We start from the raw sequence: 23442 nt of genomic DNA, 5'->3' as shown, positions 1-23442 counted from the left end.
GTCCCTGGTGGACTGGCAGCACACTTGAAGAGTGCGTCTGGGGCTATGCCCCTCTGCACCCTACAGAGTCCCCAGCACAGGAGATCACAGGGGGCTACCAAAAAACCTGCTCTTGGCAGGGTCTCTCTCTCTTCCTCTCCTTGGCCTCCGGGCTGGTGGCCTACATGCATTGTCTCCCTCTTGGCTGGACCCATCTGGACTGCCGGCCTGTTGGGTGGTCACCCAGGCTTTGGTGTTCGGTTTCTCTCTAAGATGCTCTCTCAGTTCACTCCCTTGGCTTACCTCTTCACGCCATCTACCCCACCCTGAAAGTGGTGCCTCGACTCCATGCCCAGACCTCACACCCAGATGGATGGATCTGGGCCCCCCTTTGTCTGGGAAGACAAATCTGACAAGGAATCTGGCTTCTTTCTGCCCCTCCCTCTACTCTTGCTCCTCTTTCGTACTATCACAGGAGTGAGCAGCTAGTAAGAGGGGAGGGAGAGAAGGAAAGGAAGGTACACCTTGTCACCAAACGACCAAAGGACAAGGGATTCCTGAGTGCCAACCATATACCAAGCATGCTGCTAAGGACTGAATATTTGTCCACTGAATGAACACAAAATTCTTAGGTTGAAACCTAATCCCCAATGTGGTGGTGTTTGGAGATGGGGCCTTTAGGAAGAGATTTGGTCATGAGGGTGGAGCTCTCATGAATGAGATTAGTGCCCTTATAAAGTAGACCCCAGAGAGTTCCCTTACCTCCAGGACACAGCAAGAAGACAGCTATCTATGAACCAGGAAGTGAGCCCTCACTAGATGCCAAATCTTGGACTTCTTAGCCTCCAGAAGTGTGAGAAATTTCTGTTGTTTATAAGCCATCTACTCTATGGTATTCCGTTATACCAGCCTGAACTAAGACACACACTGTTAGACCCTATGAAGGAAAAGCTTGGGACGCAGGTCTGCCTTCAAAGAGATTACAGTTCAGATGGCATGATGAGAGAGAATCACTTCAGGCAAGAGTATATTGAATGAGGTGCTCAGTTGGGAGAGTAAAGGCTATAAGTACCAATAGAGAAGGGAGAAGGAGTGCCATCCAGGCCGTGTCAGGGAAACTCAGCTGGGGCTCTGTCATTAGGCCATACTTGGGCAATATCAACACCTTGACAATCCCCATCTCTGCAGGTGAAATTACCCAGAAAATTAAATGTACAGACAAATAATGCCAAAGGTGAGTTTTATTCATAATGTTGCTTATTATAAGCACAAATTTGTTCCTTTTTGGAAGACTAAAAACAGGGAAATAATTCATTGGGCATCTTCAAAAATGAGAAAGAAGAGTGGTTCTCAAAAGGCTGAAGGACGTGACTAGGAATAAAGAAAATTTTGGCCGAGGACAGTGCTATAACTGGGTTGTCCGATGATGGGGGCTAAGGTAAGGGGCCTCCTTAGAACTTAGTAAAGAGAATGTGGTCTGAGTTAAACCAGCAAAATTCACCTACAGTGGATTAGCCATTATGGGAAGCAAGCAAGAGACATCCTTTCCTAGGCAAAGAGGTAACTTACCTCAACATAATAAAGGCCATATATGACAAACCCAGAGCCAACATCATTCTCAATGGTGAAAAACTGAAACCATTTCCACTGAGATCAGGAACAAGACCGGGTTGCCCACTCTCACCCTTATTATTCAACATAGTTTTAGAAGTCTTAGCCACAGCAATCAGAGAAGAAAAAGAAATGAAAGGAATCCAAATTGGAAAAGAGGTAAAACTGTCACTGTTTGCAGATGACATGATACTATACGTAGAGAATCCTAAAGATGCTACCAGAAAACTACTAGAACTAATCAAGGAATTTGGTAATGTAGCAGAATACAAAATTAATACACAGAAATCTCTTGCATTCCTATACATTAATGATGAAAGATCTGAAAGAGAAATTAAGGAAACACTCCCATTTACCACGGCAACAAAAAGAATAAAATACCTAGGAATACCTACCTAAGCAGACAAAAGACCTGCATGCAGAAAACTAGAAGACACTGATGAAAGAAATTAAAGATGATACAAACAGATGGAGAGATATACCATGTTCTTGGATTGGAAGAATCAACACTGTGAAAATGACTTTACTACCCAAAGCAATCTACAGATTCAATGCAATCCCTATCAAACTACCAATAACATTTTCCACAGAACTAGAACAAAAAATTTCACAATTTTTATGGAAACACAAAAGACCCCGAATAGCCAAAGCAATCTTGAGAAAGAAAAAAGGAGCTGGAGGAATCAGGCTCCCAGACTTCAGACTATACTGCAAAGCTACAGTAATCAAGACAGTATGGTACTTGCACAAAAACAGAAATATGGATCAGTGGAATAGGATAGAAAGCCAGGAGATAAACCCACACATATATGGTCACCTTATCTTTGATAAATGAGGCAAGAATATACAATGGAGAAAAGACAGCCTCTTCAATAAGTGGTACTGGGAAAACTGGACAGCTACATGTAAAAGAATGAAACTAGAACACTCCCTAACACCATACACAAAAACAAACTCAAAGTGGATTAAAGACCTAAACGTAAGGCCAGACACTATCAAACTCTTAGAGGAAAACATGGGCAGAACACTCCATGACATAAATCACAGCAAGATCCTTTTTGACCCACCTCCTAGAGAAATGGAAATAAAAATAAAAATAAACAAAAGGGACCTAATGAAACTTCAAAGCTTTTGCACAGCAAAGCAAACCATAAACAAGACGAAAAGACAACCCTCAGAATGGGAGAAAATATTTGCAAGCAAAGCAAATGACAAAGGATTAATCTCCAAAATTTACAAGCAGCTCATGCAGCTCAATATCAAAAAGACAAAGAACCCAATCCAAAAATGGGCAGAAGACCTAAACAGACATTTCTCCAAAGAAGATATACAGACTGCCAACAAACACATGAAAGGATGCTCAACATCACTAATCATTAGAGAAATGCAAATCAAAACTACAATGAGGTATCACCTCACACCAGTCAGAATGGCCATCATCAAAAAATCTACAAACAATAAATGCTGGAGAGGGTGTGGAGAAAAGGGAACCCTCTTGCACTGTTGGTGGGAATGCAAATTGATACAGCCACTATGGGGAACAGTATGGAGGTTCCTTAAGAAACTAAAAATAGAACTACCATACGACCTAGCAATCCCACTACTGGGCATATACCCTGAGAAAACCATAATTCAAAAAGAGTCATGTACCACAATGTTCATTGCAGCTCTATTGACAATAGCCAGGACATGGAAGCAACCTAAGTGTCCATCAACAGATGAATGGATAAAGAAGATGTGGCACATATATACAATGGAATATTACTCAGCCATAAACAGAAATGAAATTGAGTTATTTGTAGTGAGATGGATGGACCTAGAGTCTGTCATACAGAGTGAAGTAAGTCACAAAGAGAAAAACAAATACCGCATACTAACACATATATATGGAATCTAAAAAAAAAAAAAGGTCATGAAGAACCTAGGGGCAAGATGGGAATAAAGACACAGACCTACTAGAGAATGGACTTGGGGATATGGGGAGGGGGAAGGGTAAGCTGGGACAAAGTGAGAGAGTGGCATGGACATATATATACTACCAAATGTAGAATAGATAGCTAGTGGGAAGCAGCCACATAGCACAGGGAGATCAGCTCGGTGCTTTGTGACCACCTAGAGGGGTGGGATAGGGAGGGTGGAAGGGAGACGCAAGAGGTAGGAGATATGGGGATATCTGTATATGTACAGCTGATTCACTTTGTTACACAGCAGAAACGAACACACCATTGTAAAAAAATTATATTCCAATAAAGATGTTAAAAAAAGCAAACATGTATTAAAAAATAAAATAGACCATGATAAATGTCAAAAAAAAAGATACATCCTTTCCTATAAAAGTTTGGAACGCACAAAACTCCCGCCGAACGATCTTAAGGTTGGCACTCCACTGTAATGGAGAATGTGGGAAATCTACTTGATTGAACCGCGATATGTCTGGAGATGGACAATGGATGGCAAGGGGCTGATCAGCCATGAAAACCAAGAAAAATGGAGAGTTGCTGAGGTCACAGGTGTGGGGCTCTTGCCAGCATTCTCTGGGCTTAGGTGAACCCAAGATACAGTTCCCTTGACTCCCTCTTCCCCCTGGTGCCCGAGGGGGCCTCAAGTTGTACATGCAAGACCCTTCGTGAAAATAACTAGCTCCTCTTCTTTTCATTCCTTGCTCTCCCGGAAGTCACCAGGTAAATGTGGTTTCCTATAGAATCTGGCTTTTAAGGAATCAGGCTGAGAGGGAGCAAATGCCCAGGGCAGGCAGACCTATGTGCTTCAGACGGGCTGACATTTCAGTTCCTGTTGTGATTAGTAAGCTGCCAGTCTGCTCCCCGGGTAAGTCTCTGTGGGTTTGCAAATGTGAGCCTGCATCACAGTTACAGGCATCCTTAGAAGTCTTTGAGGGCAGGGTTCTGTATCCCTGAGGCCGAGAGGCAGACCCTCCACTGTAGAGCATTCACTGGGGAAACGCCTCTGGGAATCTCAGCAATGCCCTGGTTTTCAACATGGCACAAGCTCACAAGAGCCCCTCAAATCAGTGCATGCAAGAACAGTACCATTTTCTGGTGATTTGAACACTTTCTTTTAAAAGAACTGGATCCTGAGACTTTCTTAAAACACTATCTTTCAGAAACATCATCTTTCAGGATACCTGTTCTATTTTTTTTTAATGACAGGAAGATGTTGTTTCTGCAGTTCAGAGTCCAAGTTCCCTGCTTTCCTTCAGTCCTGACAACAAAGCATGCACGTCGCTTCATCAGAGCTCTCAGAATATTTAATCTTTCCATCCTAATATTCAATTTTACTGTCGAGGCTCAAAATAAACAGGCAGCCACTGAATCTAGGTTCTCACATAAATAGCTTATATAATTGCTCTAAAATGTGCACCAAGAGATCGACCGGTGCTCTCTGGGAATATCTTGGGGAAAAGCCCCAAAGCCTTTACTACCCCGGTGAGAGAGAATGTGCTGAGTACCCTCTGAAAGAAAGACCTCGCGGAGTTCCAAAAGGCCCTGTAGTGACCACCTGAATCTGCACCGGAGCAGAGAATACACCTGCCTTGTCAGAATGCTTCGGTGACGCCTACTGATTCAAGAGGTCTGCCATTGAATAATGCTGTTTGCTCCTGTCTACCCTAATCATCACACATCGTCCTCTTTTCTGGATGAATGACTGCAACCCCAGCTACTGGCAAGACAAGATGACATCTGCTGACACTGATGGCAGAATAATGTTTCAGACTCTGTCATTCACATAGTGCATTTGTGTTAATGATTCTAATCATCTTTACACAGTCAACTCAGCACACAACAGCCCTGTCTCCAGTCATGCTGTCACGAACTCACCAACACTCCAGGTGCAGTTCTAAAGGCTGGTGTAACAACCAATGCAAAGCTGGTTGGCGGGTTTTATAGGCCAGAGGGGATGAAAAGGATATAGTACTTTGAATCTGCTAAAAGCTGAACGTCACATTATACAGTCGCTTCTCAGCTGTAGGTATTACTTTGTATGACAGGTATAACTACTGTTTCCCTAAAACTAAGTTTTCTGCTTCTTAGGAACAAGGTTAAAAGACCTACCAAAGAGATGGTGGTTGCTTGTCTGGGGTGGGAAAGATGCCCATGGGCCCCAAAGAGCATGCATGCCTCAGTGAGCAAACCAAGACGAGTCCACTCATCACTGACAACTTCACTCTCTCAGCGTGAGTCCTCCTGTAATACCTCATGTAACAGAGCAGAGCTTCTAGAAGAGTATGCCATGGAGTCTCTCTCACTTGAGTGGATTTATTGCCCCCCTGAAATATGGCTGGGGACTAGAAGGCAGGGTGCTACAACGTAGGCAACCACAGGCTTTGCCCATTTGTTAAAAGAATTATCCAGATTTTACCTCAGCCTTCAAAATCATACTACTTCCATCAGGGCCAAGAAGGCAGCAAATGTCTGGTAGGAGGGCGTGCTTGCTAAGATGCCTTGGCCAAAGGGAGAGGCATCACCATGAAGGTCTTGGTATCCAAATGCTTTGGATGTGAACACTTTTTTACCAGGCTCGCAAAGATGAGGGAGAAGGGTGAAGCTGGTAGTCTGGGTGGCCCCCTGCTGCCCAACACTAAGCCCACAAGGACAGTGACCATGTGTGTGCTCTTCACTTCCCATCAACCAGCACGGCAGCCAGCCCAAAGAAGGGACCCGATAGATACCAAGTGAATGCATGAGTAAACATAAAACATCACTGTCAGGCAGCAGATCTGCCCCCCTCCCAAATATGCAAAATGACATGAAGGTTATGCCATCCTGTACTTGCTTGTCTCTGCAAATATATATTATAAGGCACTTGATTTCTTTTTAAAGGCTATTCATCAAAGTTCTTAGATGCATTTGGATCCCCAGGGAAGCTCACCAAGACACCAAGATAACTCCGTGCTGATCTGATGAACTACAGTCAGATTTCTATCATTACTGAACAGTTTTAGCTGGAGCCTTCCAGCTGAAATTTGTGCTAATAGTCATTATTACAAAGACCAGAATAGTTAACACGTATGGGGCGTTTGCAAAGGATCAGGCGCTGTGCTAAGGAATTCATATGCATCATCTCAGTTAATCTTCTCAACAGTTTAACAAGGTAGGTATGATTATTTTATAGATGAGGACACAGTCGTTATGCAGTATTTGTGGGAGATTTGCTTCCAGTACCCCCCGCAGACAACAAATTCCACAGACGTTCAAGTCCCTCATATAAAATGGGAAAGTATTTGCATATAACCTATGCACATCCTCCCCTATACTTTAAGTCATCCCTAGATTACTTATAATACCTAATACAAGGTCAGTGCTACATAAATGGTTGCAAATACAATGTAAACGCTACGTTAATAGTTGTCATTGCACAGCAAATTCAAGAAATTCAAGTTTTACTTTTAGGAACTTCCTGAAATATATTTTTTTAGTATTTTTGACCCAAGGTTGATTGAATCCACAGATGCAGAACCCGCAGATACCGAGGGCTGAGTGTACTGAGGAAACATTCAATGAGTTGACCTTGAACAGAACAGCTAAGTGACAGGGCCAGGATTCAAGTCCAAGTCTATTCAATGCCGCAGCCTAGAGTCACAGCCACCGCACTCCATAAATGTTTGCCAAACCTCATTCCTGTGTCTTACTGTTTTAAACATTTACTATATAGTCATTACTAAGAGCTAGCGTCTGTTTTTCTCGAGGATGAATTCTGTCAGCTGATAACCCACCATGGCAATCATTATCAACAAAAATGGGTCAAATGATTTTGCTTGGTGGAAAATGTCTTTACTGAATGGTGAGCCCTTCTCTGTTCTGTGGATTTATTCTCCTCCGAAAATATGGCTGGAAACCAGAAGGTGGGGTTGTCATCACTTAGACAGATACCTGTATCTACACTAGAGCTTCCCAAACTGTAACGTGTAAACAGATCATCTGAGGATCTTGATAAAATGCAGGTTCTGAGGCACCAGGTCTAGGGTGGGGTCCGAGCACTTCTAACAAGCTCCAGGTGATGCTGATAAAGTGTGGTCCATGGACCAGCAGTAAGTCTCAATGATCTAGAGAACACTGGGAAGCAGAATATAGATTCTCTGAACCTCAAACTTAATTCCTAGAGAGAATAACAGATATGGAACAGAGCATCCTTCAGCTAAACAATACAAGAAAGAAAGCTATCAGAAAGCCTAAAAGGTGTGGCCCTTGGCTTCAAACCAATCTACAGGCCATAATCTTGGTGGGTACCTACACCATCTGGCTCCTTGAACAATCATATCCATTCATCTAAGCAGTGCATACACCATCAATGCTGTTTCGTATCCTTGGCAACCAATCCACCAGTATTGTAGTTACCTTTCCCAAACCTCAGCTCCATGGGAATGGTGATGGGTCAAGGTTCATGGTCCAGTAATAGAGCCACCATGGGCATGAATAGAATGCAGGCTGGGAAAGGTGGGCAGAAGTCACATGAAAGCCTGACCAAAGAGCCCTGAGGTGTGGAACTGGTTGGAAAAGACCAAACTGCTGCCCCCTTAGAATGTCAAGTGCTTCTAACTTTTCAACATTTTTTGTTACATTGTTATCAGAGAAACAATACGCCTGGAGTGAGGCAAACAAAGATGGACTGGCTCATTTAAACCACAGCATTGTAAGATGGGTTCCCACAAAGAAAGAAAGCACAGATCAGAGGTGTGTGTATATATATATATATATATATATATATATATATATACAGAAACACACACACACATGGGCACGGGCATGCATGTGTATTCATGTCCACACACACACACACACACACACACACACACACCCCCCACACACACACAGAGTTAGGAAGATTAGTAGGCCTCACCCTGTATCCTCAGCTTAACAATGTGCTTTTCAGCCACTCCCACAATATTGGCCACTTTACCCCCAAGGACATGCTATGCAGGATGCAGGCCATCCACTTACTAATGGAGCACCTAATGGTTCTTGCTGTTTATTTGGGTGCTTAGACGTTCCAGGTACTGCACCAAGTGCTTTACCCACATTATCTTGTTTAGTCACACAACAACCCTTAGAATAAGGCGCACTGATGAGGAAACTGGGGCTTGTGGAAGTTAACGGACTTGTTCACACATATCAGGTATGGGGCAGCCGAGGGCTCAGAACCCGGGTCCATCAAACTAAAATGCTGGGGCTTCCCTGGTGGCGCAGTGGTTAAGATTCCACCTGCCAATGCAGGGGACACAGGTTCGAGCCCTGGTCCGGGAAGATCCCACATGCCGTGGAGCAACGAAGCCCGTGTGCCACAACTACTGAGCCTGCGCTCTAGAGCTCGCGAGCCACAACTACTGAGCCCACATGCCTAGAGCCCGTGCTCCGCAACCAGAGAAGCCCCCACTCGCCACGACTAGAGAAAGCCTGCGTGCAGCAACGAAGACCCAACGCAGCCAAGAGTGAATAAAATAAAATAAATTGATTAAGAAAAAAAAAACAAAGAAACTAAAACGCCAGGGCTCTTCAACAATAAACTTCCCCACCCCACATCCCCAGTCCCGTCATGGAAGCCACAATTCTGACAGCAGGCAGCACACTGAGATCCAAGGCACGGAGACTTACATTCCCCTCCTTTTCAAAGTCCGGCGGAAGTAACTTCACGAAGTTGTCAGGGAACACTCCGCGTCTGCCATTGAGCTCTCCTTCCCACCAGCCTACGTCGATGCAGTCCTAGGAAACAGGAGAGCAGAGTGAGAAATGGGGTAAGCACCCTACAGGGAGCTCTGACACCCTTTCTAGAGAGATGGAGGAGCTTTCCTTGAGGCTGCTATCAACGGTTACTAAGACTAAGTCAGCACAAACCCCAAAGTCGGATGGGAGAACAAAAGCTTAAGTGCGCTAGAGCTGTCCGCTGGGACTCAAAACCCGGTGTTGCTTTTAGATGCCTTAAGATCAATAAGATCTTTTTTTTTTTTTTTAATTAGTTTCTGCTTTATAACAAAGTGAATCAGTCATACATATACATCTGTTCCCACATCCCTTCCCCCATGCATCTCCCTCCCTCCCACCCTCCCCATCCCACCCCTCCAGGCGGTCACAAAGCACCGAGCTGATCTCCCCGTGCTCTGCGGCTGCTTCCCACCACCTATCTACCCCACGTTTGGTAGTGTATATATGTCCATGCCTCTCCTTCGCTTTGTCACAGCTTACCCTCCCCCCTCCCCACATCCTCAAGTCCACTCTCAAGCAGGTCTGTGTCTTCATTCCCGTTCTACCCCTAGGTTCTTCATGACATTCCTTTTTTTTTTAAATTCCGTATATATGTGTTAGCATACGGTATTTGTCTTTCTCTTTCTGACTAACTTCACTCTGTATGACAGACTCTAGGTCTATCCACCTCATTACAAATAGCTCAGTTTCGTTTCTTTTTATGGCTGAGTAATATTCCATTGTATCTCTGGCATTCCTGTACACTAATGATGAAAAATCTGAAAATGAAATCAAGAAAACACTCCCATTTACCATCGCAACAAAAAGAATAAAATATCTAGGAATAAACCTACCTAAGGAGACAAAAGACCTGTATGCAGAAAACTATAAGACACTGATGAAAGAAATTAAAGATGATACAAATAGATGGAGAGATATACCATGCTCCTGGATTGGAAGAATCAATATTGTGAAAATGACTCTACTACCCAAAGCAATCTACAGATTCAATGCAATCCCTATCAAACTACCACTGGCATTTTTCACAGAACTAGAACAAAAAATTTCAAAATTTGTTTGGAAAAACAAAAGGCCCCGAATAGCTAAAGCAATCTTGAGAACGAAAAACGGAGCTGGAGGAATCAGGCTCCCTGACTTCAGACTATACTACAAAGCTACAGTAATTAAGACAGTCTGGTACTGGCATAAAAACAGAAAGATAGATCAGTGGATCAGGATAGAAAGCCCAGAGATAAACCCACGCACATATGGCCAACTTATCTTTGATAAAGGAGGCAGGAATGTACAGTGGAGAAAGGACAGCCTCTTCAATAAGTGGTGCTGGGAAAACTGGACAGGGACATGTAAAAGTTTGAGATTAGATCATTCCCTAGCACCATACACAAAAATAAGCTCAAAATGGATTAAAGACTTAAATGTAAGGCCAGAAACTATCAAACTCTTAGAGGAAAACATAGGTAGAACACTCTATGACATAAATCACAGCAAGATCCTTTTGGACCCACCTCCTAGAGAAATGGAAATAAAAACAAAGATAAACAAATGGGACCTAATGAAACTTCAAAGCTTTTGCACAGCAAAGGAAACCATAAAGAAGACCAAAAGACAACCCTCAGAATGGGAGAAAATATTTGCAAATGAAGCAACTGACAAAGGATTAATCTCCAAAATTTATAAACAGCTCATGCAGCTCAATAGCAAAAAAACAGACAACCCAATCCAAAAATGGGCAGAAGACTTAAATAGGCATTTCTCCAAAGAAGATATACAGACTGCCAACAAACACATGAAAGAATGCTCAACATCATTAATCATTAGAGAAATGCAAATCAAAACTACAATGAGATATCATCTCACACCAGTCAGAATGGCCATCATCAAGAAATCTAGAAACAATAAATGCTGGAGAGGGTGTGGAGAAAAGGGAACACTCTTGCACTGCTGGTGGGAATGTGAATTGGTACAGCCACTATGGAGAACGGTATGGAGGTTCCTTAAAAAACTACAAATAGAACTACCATATGACCCAGCAATCCCACTACTGGGCATATACCCTGAGAAAACCATAATTCAAAAAGAGACATGTACCAAAATGTTCATTGCAGCTCTATTCACAATAGCCCGGAGCTGGAAACAACCTAAGTGTCCATCATCGGATGAATGGATAAAGAAGATGTGGATCAATAAGATCTTTTGTTTTTCCCTCAAAGATAGGAGGATATGTATTTTCTTCATTTTAATTTTACTGAAATAAAATTATTTCATTAACTGAAAACGTGGGTTAGAAAACATCACACACACAAATGTTCTCTCTGATTAGCCTGTCACAAAGCTTGTCGAAATTAAGAAGGGCTTTGCGACAGGCAGCCAAGCGTAAGAAAACTCACACTCTATGCAAGCTCATTAATGTACCCTCTCCTTCCTGTGCTGATGGGGCACAGTTGTCATCATGAAGAGCCCTTCCCCCCACCTTACAGAACTTAATGTTTGCTTACTAAATGAATGAATAAATCTCTTCATTCTTCCAGATTAAAACTGCTTCCCTTTGAATAATCCCTATTCTGTTCATTCACTTGTCAAAAGTTTATTGAGCACCTACTCTGTGCCAAGTGCTAGGGAGAGAGTGAGAGCTCAGCCTCTGCAAGCTTCCATCCTGAGCCTAATGGCCTCATGGTTCTCCCAGGCATTCAACCTCATGCCACAGAGCCACCTCTATTTTTCCCCATCCCAAACTGCTTGGAAGTTTGATTTGCTCTAGTCTGATACTGTATCTCGCATTTGTCCTCTGGGTCCAACTCCACTTCTCCCACCCCAATCCAAGACCCACCTGTCCTGCTGTAAACCTCCTCACTTGGGCATTTCTTCCTTCCCAGTGTATGTACAACATACACACCACTGTCAAGTACAGGTCCTTGAGTAAAAACCCAATTCTCAGACTGTGGTCAACAATTTCCAGCTAAAGCCTGAAATGAGCAAAGGCTTTCCAAAAAATGCTAGTAACACAGAGGACTCTGAAAATAAATGCTCAGGAAAGTGAGGAATTCCTGCTCAGGGCCCACGGAGATGCACTCGTGGCCCTCCACAATACCAATAGGGCTGGGGAAGGGGTGAGGAGGCCTCAAGCAGCAGATGTGCAGCTGGCCTAGGGCCTGGTGATAGGCCTCTGAAGGCCCTGGCTTACGTGACTCACTATGTGCCTTCCTAGAGCATCCACTCCAGCAAAAAGAGAAACACAACTGAATTGTTCACCATTATACCCCCAGCCCAATGCACAATATAATAAATGTTTCTGGAATAAAAGAAGACTCTTTCTAACCCTGAGTTCTGTGATCTCCCACAGCCCAAGACCAGGATTACTGCAGGACAAGATAGCCTGCATCTACCCAAGCCTGTGAGGGTTCTATATAAGTTAACACAGGGCCACCTCAGGTGAGAAGTAAATGCTCAGCATCATCTTTCACCCTGGTGGTATCTGTTATAAGGATAGACTGACCTGAGTCCTTAATCACACTATAAATTCTAGTCCCAACCAACACCAAAAGACAAAGACACCTGAAGCATCAAGTTCAGATCTACTCAGAACAAATCAAGGTTCAGGAGACTTACAATATGAAAGAATGCTTATGTTTCCTGGAAAGTGCCAATGAGGAGCCCAGGTAAGTATTCTGGTCCTGCCCACGTCACGTCACGCCCTAAACAATCTAGCAGTAGTCCCTAAGAAGGGACTCATGAACATGGGTGGTGGTGGCAGAATCTGATGACTTCTGACATTCTTCCATCCCTGAGAAACTGTTATGGCATCAACGATATCAGAAAAACTTACAAAGGAGGAGGGGGTGGAATTTCTTTACTCCTAATCCTTAGAAATTAAGCCTTTCAATCCAGAGCCTCTGTTCCCGAGGAAATGCCTGGCATAATTTTTTTTTCCTCTTCTTTTTCTGGACAAGTCCCTCTCATCTTCAAAGCCCAACTTGAAACTCACCTTTAGGAAAGTGACTATAATGGAAGCTTTACCTTTTCTCTGACACTCAGAACTGTGTTAATTTGCATTTCATGGTATCCCATTCAACAAACAACTATTATATGTAAAGTATATTTAAATTAATTCTGTAGGCACCAAACATTAAACATGCAAAAAAACATGATCCCTAATTCCAGGGAGCTTAGAGATTTGTGTGAAACACACACATGCACGCATGCACACACATAACATACAAGGTCCTTTTTTGATAACAGGTATCAACCATGAGATCTAGTACCAAAGAGGAGAGAATCATTAACAGCTTTTCAAATAACCTTAAATCTTTTCATGTGTGAAGGGTTTGCTTATGTGAGGAGTGGACTTTTCTCCACATTCATTTCAGATCATCTAATACAGAATTATGTCCATAAAAGGCACTCAAATATTGTTTAGTGCTATATTTCTTTTGAAGGCTCTCTTTCAAGCTTTCTAAATGGTTCAAGGCTATGCTTCCCATTAGCCTTACGCAATCAGTAACCCAAGAACCACTGTAATGAAGCCTCCTGCTTCATATGCGAGAAAAACAACAAAGGAAATTTTAATAAACAAAAGCATATCCAGAATAACTTCAGAACTTATGCACGCCTACAGGGGAAAACAATGCATGTGACATTAAATTTACTATACCTCCCATCAGTGGTGAAATAGCTTGAACGGCTCATCTATGTTCTGCTTTTTAAGGAAAACATTAACAGTGCTAATCATTGTGTAATTCAAGGTAAGAGAGGGAAAGCATGAAGATGGAACACAGTATGTCTAATTGTTCTGACTGGTAAAAGAACAAATACAAAGCTCACGGATGAGATAAGTATGTTGAAAAAAGAAAACTGACAGCGTGACTTAGAATACTAACAAAAGTGAAGGGGAGTCTGCTGCAGAACAGAAAATAGCCACAGGGTCAAGATGCCTGGAGTGGGACAGAGATTTAGAGAACTGAGACTTTTTTCCCCCTAGCAATAGAAGCTAATTTAAGGGAAGCAGGAAGAATTCTGACAGCAAAATGAGAAATGAAAATAAGTCACCTTTAACAAACCAGACAAAAGAACTAGGCTTTTGGCGGCAGAGATGAAGAGAGAATTATTTGTATGAGGGCTCTGCTTCCAGAAGTGTGAAAGGACAGCAAATTCAATGTATTTAATGAGGACCTAAAACATGCAGGATAGGAGAGGAATTCAGGGGGAAAAAGAAAATCATCATGTCCTTATGGGGCTCCCAAGCTCAGAGCCTAATGGGAGAGGCAGACACAATGAACCAACATGGCATCGAAACACTGGCAGGAGTGCTAGGCTGGATTAACAACAACTGGGACCAAGAGAAACCAGGCAGCCTGAAAGGAGAGAACGAGGGCAAGAATCAAGGTAATGAGAAAGGTCAAGGGTGGGACCACCAAGTGTGAAGGAAGGGAAGAGGGAGAGTGGGAAGCTGGGGTCATAGAAGAGAACATTCAAGAATTGGCACTTAGAGTGAAGGCAATATTTGGCTCCCAGGAGGTTCCAACCAACCTCTACTGAAGAGTGATGTGAGGGGTGAGGCGAGATGGCAACCATGAGTGACGGGGGGAGAATGGACAGTCAATGATTTGTGAGGCCAGAACATCATCAGGATGGAGTTAATGTCCCCAAGGAGGATGGCAGGAGGTGGGTGAAGGCAGGACAATGAGACAGTAGGTGACCACTAAGGGGAGAGGCAGTGTTGGCAAAATACTGCAAGATTTTTAGGGTGACCACATAATTTATTTCCAAACCTGGGACACTATTAATAATTATACCACAGGCATAACCCACGATGGTTATGCCAAGATCTACCCTAGTGAATTTTGAGATTCCAATAAGGATGAGGAAAGGGCAGCGTCTGCAGGTGAGGGGATGGCCTTTAAATGAGGCAGGAGTTTGCAGTGGGAAAGAGTAAAAGATCAGCAGGTAGATGAAAGTTTCCAGAACAATGATGATTAGAAATAAGATCTATTCACATGTAAGCAGAGGAAAGTAGACCTCGGCCTTTATCAAGAGTCAAACAGTATGGAAAGAATTATATTTCTGACATAGAATGTTCACTCTTCTATGAGTAAGCCCTCAAAATGGTCGGAATGGTTTCTCTATGCCTCATCACCAGGCAGATATTAGCGTAAAATATATTTTTCCTTGTAAAATACAAATAATGTTTTTCCTTTTAAGGAATGAATAAACAGAGCCTTAGGTGTGCTGTACTCCAACCTCTATGTTCTGCACGATCTTGGGTTAGCCAAGATGTCTCAGAGAGAGGAGGAGGAGAGCGAACTTGGGCCATCTGATATTTAAGTGGTCCACTACTGATAAAAACCCTGGGTCTCGGGCTTCCCTGGTGGCACAGTGGTTGAGAGTCCGCCTGCCGATGCAGGGGACATGGGTTCGTGCCCCGGTCCGGGAATATCCCACATGCCACGGAGCGGCTGGGCCCCGTGAGCCATGGCCGCTGAGCCTGCGCGTCCAGAGCCTGTGCTCCGCAACGGGAGAGGCCACAACAGTGAGAGGCCCGCGTACTGCAAAAAACAAACAAACAAACAAACAAACAAAACTCTGGGTCTCAGTTTCTTGATACACAGGAGAAGATGTTTGAGGTGTAAAGAGTAACACAACTGCTGCTGGTTTGTCATCATTACTGTGATTCTAGGGTCTGGTCCCAGAGACCTTAGTGGGTAATGAGGCCAGGAAAGTGTCTTAATTAAGCACACATACAGCTGTCATGTGACTCAGCACCATCTTCCGGTGAAACCCCCTGGCAGCAGCTCACACACTTGGAGGGCTCAGGGGAGGGATGTGAAGCCCCCAGGGTGTGTCTGAGGAGGGAAGCCCGGCCCAGACCTCAATGTCAGGCCTTAGTCCGCTCCATCCTGCCACAGGGGCCCTGGGGAACGTGGCGGAAGCACCCCACCACTGCGCACAGCTCTCGCACTGGGGGTCAGCTGAGAGCCGCTCCCTGACATCCAACCTGGAGGCAGGGAGTCACCTGTGAGCTCTGCTATGCCTGCCTCCCGTCTAGGCACTTTAAATCTTTAGGAAAGACAAACTTGCCACTTGTCTTGTAAATTGCAAAACCCAGCTGCGACCTCATTTGGGGCTCCATTTTGTCAAGAGTGCAAAGCAACATCTTAGACCAGTGTTTCTCAAAACTGGCTGCACATTTAGAATCACTTTGGGCTTTTTTTTTTTTTTTTTTTTTTTTTTACTGAAATCAAGATGCTCCCTTTTTAATGTGGGGTAAATCATGTAAATTAAAGAGACATTTAGGAAAATTTTTTAAGGAATAATAATTTCAGGTAGGCAACTGTAAGGAAGATAACAATCATGCATGCCAAGGCTACGTGATTCCTCCACAGGCCCCAAGGTGAGAGATCGATGCCCTGGTTTTCCAGAAATTCTTCGCCAGTACATATTGCATAGCTATAGGTACTGTTTGTTGTTACATTGAGTCCTGGGCAGAAGTTGTGTCCCAGAAATTCATTATGCTGCAAAGCCGCAAAGCCATATCGAGGAATGCTGAAGTACGGAAGCCACGAGAGCCAAGGCACAACGGTTCTGAGATTTACCAACAGCCCTGAAAATATCATCATAAACACAAAAGAGATGGTCATGAGAAGTGTTGCTATGGATACCATGCTCTGACCTGCTGCTATGGCCAGTGCCATTGAACTGGCTGAATAAGCTACCATCATCACGGTAAACATCATGATGAAGAAGGCCTCCACCTGTGGTTTCAATCCTAACAGGAAGTATGTTATACTAGTAAATATAATACTTGGTAACATCCTCATGGGGAGTAAATCAGATAACAGTTTTCCAAAGAAGTAAGATGACACTCTGTAGTATCCACTGATATATTCATGTATGAAGAGCGTCTTCTCGACCAGCAGGAGCTCCACGGCCGACACACTGCTGAAGTCAAGAAGAACACCCCGGCTCTGTTCTGCATTCCTGTAGGATCATTGTTTAGATCGTAGAAAATGGCACCTATAACCAATCCCAGGATGATTGTTACAATTACCTGAACTATAGAAGCCTGGGGATTACCCAGTAAGTTTTTGAATGAACGCCTGGAAATCCACCTGAGCTGATGACAGAAGGAGGTGGCATAGATGATCTCCTTGTAGACTGAGATATTCTTCTTCTGACCCCCTGAGAGTTGACCTAACTCAACTTTTGTTTCCTTGAAGAAGGAGGACTTGGCATAAAACTCAGTTAATTTTCCTATGAGCGGAGTATCTTTCTTGGAAGGCTCTTCAGTCTCCTTGGCTTCACCATCTGTGTCTTCTCCGTTTAACACCACAGCACAGGAGTCTCTATTAATGACATCCAGGAAGAAGTCTGCAGGGTTATTATAGGGCTCACAGTGGTAACCAGTGGATGGAAAGTAACCCAAGGCCTCCCGAGCAGGCCCGTGGAACATTAATCTTTCTGAGGCCAACAGGTAAGTCTATCAAAGAACTTGAAGATGGAATAATGAGGCTGATGAATGGAGAAAATGATTGTCCTTCCTTATTTAGACATCCTCTTCAGAAGCAAAAGGACAGCATTTGCTGTGCTTGAATCTAAGCCAGTTGTGGGCTCGTCCAGGAACAAGATGGATGGATCAGTAATAAGCTCCATTGCAATACTAGTCCTGTTTCTTTCTCCTCCAGACACACCACGGATAAACTGAGTTCCAACCTTGGAATCTGCCACTTTATCCCCACACCAATTAAATTACAATTCCTTGGGTGTGTGGGGGGGGTGAGACCGAGAAATCAGTGCTTTTGAAAGGTCCCTAGGTCCTTCCAACATGCAGGTTGAGAATCAATGATTTAGACCAGTGCTTCTCAAATGTTAATGTGTATACTATCCACTTGGGGATCATGTGAAAATGACAATTCAGATTCACTAGGTCTGGGGCTGGTCAGAGATTCAGCATTTCTAACAGGTTCCCAGGTGATGTCAATGCTACTGGACCACACTTTGAGTAGAAAGGTTCTCAAAAATGGTAAGCTCCTTGAAAACAAAGGATCTTTTATTTATATCTCTGTATCCACCAAATACCTAGCACAGTGCCTGGAAAATATTGATTATGAATACACGTTGGCTGAATGGATGAATCAATGGATGGCCCAATCTGCCCCCACAATACTAATCTACTTCCCGCAATTTCCAAACATCCAAAGTGACGTCAAGTTGAACGAGGAAAAGGCAGGTCTAGATTAGCTATACAAGAAAGCTTCATCTATCCAATCAGGCTTACCTGTTGGTCTGTACTGAATATTTGTTCATAATTGTAGTAACAACTTAAAAAGTACCTTTAAAAGGTAGGTCACATTTTCTAAGACATCATAAGTGCCCTGTTTGAGTTTGGACAGGAACGTATAGCTCAGAATTCGCCATAGCAAACCCCCAAATGATGGGTTCACCAGCTGGTCCTCTTGAAAAAGAAAAGCACTCTGCTTGGTCACTTCCCCTGGTGGTCAGCTGTCCCCACACTCCTTAGTACCGATTTCCCAGAAATTATCCAGCATGGCTGTTTTTCAAGACCTTCTCTGATGACTGAAATATCATTAGAGGAGAAAGTGAGTGTTGTTTGACTTCGGTATGGCTGTCAAGTGAGCCTCTGAGTGCCCCGAGGGGGGTCTCACACCCTCAACATCCCACGAGCAGTATGAAAAGTGCTGTTTAATATTTATTAATGAACACCTTCTGCATGGAGTTTCAGGGGGGCTGTTGAGAGGAAGCTCCATGGAAGCCAAAGCCCATGAGCACTCAGATCTACTTCTGCATGTTAACACCTCCCCAAAAGATGCAATCATTCTGCAGAGCTGGGATTTCTGCTCAGAATTTCCAGCATCCCATAAGGCAGTTACTCTGGCAGGCTCGTCAACATCACCGTTTATGAGGTAACAGGAGAAAAAGAGAACCGCGGTCTATCTCAGCATCAGAAGAAATGCCTGGCAGACCACAGTTAATGAGGGAAGCCGAGGAGACCGTCCCAGGGACAAGCCCACTCAACAAGATGTCACATTCCAAATATCAACATTTGGGATAGGTGAGGTTTAGGCAGTCATTCACTGTTTTGTGATACTGGGAAGTCATGGCCTCAAAGAGATTGTCTACTTGTAAAAAAAATCCTGACTTTTTATTGGGCAACAACTTACAGGCTTTGCTATACTAACTGCTGACTTACTCATTTTACATATTGTATAACTGGTAACAAAAAAGTTGGATGAGTAACACACAAAAAACCGTAATCAAGCTTCCGTTTAGTTATGTCGATATTAATTAAAGCATGTCGTGATGCCTGAACACTGTATTCAGAAATGACCACATGCCTTTTACAAGCTACCCATACCATACCTCACATTTTCCTGCTTCTTCGTACATCTGGTAACTTGTGACTGTATGTTCTCAACAGCCATGCACTGCACGCTACAATGTCGAAGGACTGAATTTTGTTGTCTTCCTTGAAAGAGTGTGGAGCTTCCTTACGGTGGGCATGTTACTTGCAGGTCAGCTTGACCTGTCAAGGCTTGGTTTTGCGTTTCATTTAGGGTGGGTCTAGGGTAGTGCTATTCCTATGGCTAACTTTTCTGAGTTGTCAATTGGATGCCAAGTGTGTTCAACAAAGTTTTTCCATTCTGCTTGGCCAGAACTCCAACATCTCCTATCACTGGTGACCTCTGGGATATCCACTCAGCTCACAGCCCACCCACACACCTTCCTCCCCCATACTTATTTTCGGCCGGGTCTTGTGGAGTCTTGCCCTATTGATGCACAGCCTAGTATTTGGCCAAAGACTCAAGGGACCCTTATATATAGACATTTGGAGCTCTTTCTTTGCACAGCTCGTGCTCCTCTGCAATTCCCTGCCCTGAAAATTCCATCCACCTCAGCAGCCGTGAGTTACAGTCTCCGTTGATTCAATCCAATGAGTCTTCTGCTCTCTGTTTAGGCTCCAGTGCCCTGTGCTGCAATTTAGAAAGTGCCCCCAGGCAAAAAACCAGGGTTGACATGGAACTCACTTTATGCTTCCTTCTCGCAAGGATCACATCCCTGTGCTGTGCATTGTCCAATGCCTCAAAACAGCTGGTTCATGTATTTTGTCCAATTTTAAAGTTGTCTATGGCAGGAGGGTAAATCTAATGCTCTTTACTCCATCATGGCCGCAACCAGAAGTTATATTCTCACTTTAAAAGATTGTTTCTTTAATTAGAGTGAATTTATTTTATTCTAGATAGAATAGAACTTTAAGCTCTATCTTTAAAAGTCTGAGCTATTTCAAGGTCTAATTCCCAAAAGAGGTCCTAGAGAAAGAATTTCTGAAATGAAGACACATACAAGGGTTTTTAATTATCCTGGAGTTTCCTTTGCTAGTCATATACACTCTTCTCTAACAAGGAAGGCGGAATATTCCCTAAGGAAAAGTAGAGTTACTGTTAAACATCTTTATATGGAAAAGTTAAATACAATGCAGTAAGGTAGTGCCACCCAACCTTTTCCAGATAATGGCACACTTATAAAATGATAATCTTTCGATGACATGCTGCTGGAGGCCTGACGTTGTTGGACACCATCAACTGGGAGGGGGTGGGGGGTCTTCCACCTACCCAAGGCCCTTCCCACCCACCCAGGAGAGCTGAGGGGATCACTATCCTATGCTCCTATAACCCACTCAGAGCACAGGGGTTAGGAAATGCTACAGAAATAACGTTTGAGTCCAGATGTCACTAAGAAATGAGAAAAAAGTTGAAACCCAATCTCAGTCCCCCAAAAGAGAACAGAGCTTTCACAGGCATCTTGAGAGGCAGGCAGACAGGAATCAGGGAGGCCTGAGGGGACTTTAATAGGAGACAACCCAGAGCGGAAGCCCCAAAGGCCTCAGGGCTCATAGACTGTTTCCCTCTTAGAAAAGATGTTTCTATCTGGAGCCTCTTCAGAGAAGAGCACCCAACAGATGCTGCCATACTGGCTGAACTCCAGGGTCATCATTCACATTGGGCATGTCCTGGAGTTGTGGGACATGGCCGTACGGTTTGTCACAACGTATATATAAGAACTGCTTACTGATTTCGTTATTTCATTTGCAGCTTATACAGTCCTAAGTCTTAGGAAATGTTTGTGCTTTTAGCTTTTTTTTTCTAGTAGTAGAATGAAAGACTTTCTGCCCCCTTAAATTCTACTTCAAAAATCAGTAATCATGTGAAAAGGAGATGTTTGCAGGGACGGCCTTTCCTGGGTACTTATAATCTGGCTTTAAGAATGACCAGAGACATTAACATAGGAGGGCAGGTGAACAAGTCATACACCAAATGCAAATCATCAAAGTGGCACTTTTGCACTTTTTTGTCCATTTAAATATAATCAAGAATGTGAAATTATGTAACAATATGTTTTCATAGAAACTTCTCATTTTCTACTTGTTATGTCATTTACATTGAGAGGACCACTTAATGCTAAATTTTAGAAGCTGTTTCTAATGGAGCCTTCAGCTCATCCAAAGCTTATGGCTAATGGCATAATTTACCTCTCAAGGCTGTCCATCCTACAGCTGAGATTTCATTTTCATTTATGTTTAGGGAAATATATTGATTCTGCATCCAAATACATGCCTTTCTTCCATTAAAAGGATAGTAGATATAATACAAAATCATTTTGCTTCATTACAAACACAGTGGCATTGATAAAGCATCTTTCATTATGTTTTAAGAGCTGTTCTTAGCTCCTGCACCACCTCTAAGAGATACAAAGAAGGCTGTTAGGGTGAGGGCGGAGGAATCTTCATTTCCCAAATAAGCATCAGGAAGGAATAAGAAGCAAAGGGCATAGCCATGATCATTATGAAGGTCAAGAGCATCCAAGCCAGCTGCAGCAGCTAGTGGTGAATTCTTACCTTCCATCTCCCTTTTTTACGAGACAAATCTACATTTCTTTTAAGTCTTTCTTTTAGGAAAGCTTATTCCTTGGCATGCAAATTTGTTTGGAGTCTTTTTCTCTATACACAGCAAATTTAGCTTCTAGGCCTCTGCAGTGAGTGAAAAAATATAATTCCCAGGTCAAATCTCAGTTCTCAGGCAGCTCATCTAAATCCAGGCCTGACTAGTGGAATATGGCTGCACTTGTTCACCACCCTGGGGAGAAAGTGGCACAGGGGTACAGAGGTGGGGTGCAGGGGACGGCTCTGCTATGGGAGATTCATGGTCTTGTCTTACAAAGTATACTCCCAGGAAGACTCAGAACAAAACCAAGGTCCTTGAAATTCATGCAATTACATATCAAGCAATTATTTACTAAACACTGGCGCTCAGATGACCTTGTAAGAAAAAGAGACCAACCAACAACATTCTCTCAGTAGTATCTTTGCAGAGCAAAAGTTTTTAATTTTGCCAAAGTCCACTGCAGCAGTTCTCTCTTTCATGGATTGTGCTTTTAGTGTCATGTCTAACAACTCTCTTCTCCTATGTTTTCATAAATAACTTTTTAATGTCATGTTTTCTATACAGATCTGTGGTCCATTTTGAGTTAATTTTTGTATAATGTGTTAGATTAGGGCTTTTTTTTTTTTTTGGTCTAGGTATGTTCAATTGTACCAGCACCATTTCTTGAAAAGATTATCCTTTCTTTCTTAAATTTTCTTTGCACCTCTGTTGAAAATTAATTGCGTATATTTTTATGGGTCTGTTTCTAGACATTCTATTTCAAGGGCTAGCAAACTACATCCCATGGGTCAAATCTGGCCTGCTACCTATTTCTGTACAGACCTCAAGCTAAGAATAGTTTTTACATTTTCAAATGGTTTTTAAAAATCAAAAGAATAGTATTTCAAAGAATATGAAAATGACAGGAAATTCAAATTTAAGTGTCCATAAATAAAGCTTTATTGGAACTCAGCCACACTCATTCATTTACACCTATGACTGCTTTTGTATAGTTGAGATAGATACTATATGGCCCATAAAATATCAAATATTTTCTCTCTGACCCTTTACAGAGAAAGTTTGTGAAGCCCTGGTCTAGGATATGAGGATCCTTATCCATGCCAAATCTCGGGGGTTCTCTGAATGCCGCTATAAAGAAAATACTGTAAGGACAGAAGCTTTAAATAGAACCTCTGAAAGCCCTGAGG

General features: G+C 43.0%; 1 protein-coding gene and 1 pseudogene across 8 annotated transcripts in view; both read right to left on the bottom strand.

The window, feature by feature from the left end:
• Nucleotides 1-23442, bottom strand: part of SH3KBP1 (SH3 domain containing kinase binding protein 1) — a 347088-nt gene that overhangs the window by 61006 nt on the left and 262640 nt on the right. For all 7 annotated transcript variants that reach the window (XM_081222849.1, XM_081222844.1, XM_081222847.1 and 4 more), the window contains one exon: nt 9198-9305. In XM_081222849.1, coding sequence (XP_081078975.1) covers nt 9198-9305 — 108 coding nt within the window. The remainder of the gene's footprint in view (nt 1-9197; nt 9306-23442) is intronic.
• On the bottom strand, nt 16566-18035 carry LOC308608846 (broad substrate specificity ATP-binding cassette transporter ABCG2-like; annotated as a pseudogene). Its single transcript has one exon. The product of its transcript is annotated as a broad substrate specificity ATP-binding cassette transporter ABCG2-like (transcript).

This window comes from Mesoplodon bidens, assembly GCF_964165515.1.
Source record: "Mesoplodon bidens genome assembly, chromosome: X".
Classification (NCBI taxonomy): Eukaryota; Metazoa; Chordata; class Mammalia; order Artiodactyla; family Ziphiidae; genus Mesoplodon; species Mesoplodon bidens.
Note: the sequence above shows the minus strand (reverse complement) of the source record. Positions and strands in the feature narration are given on the sequence as shown.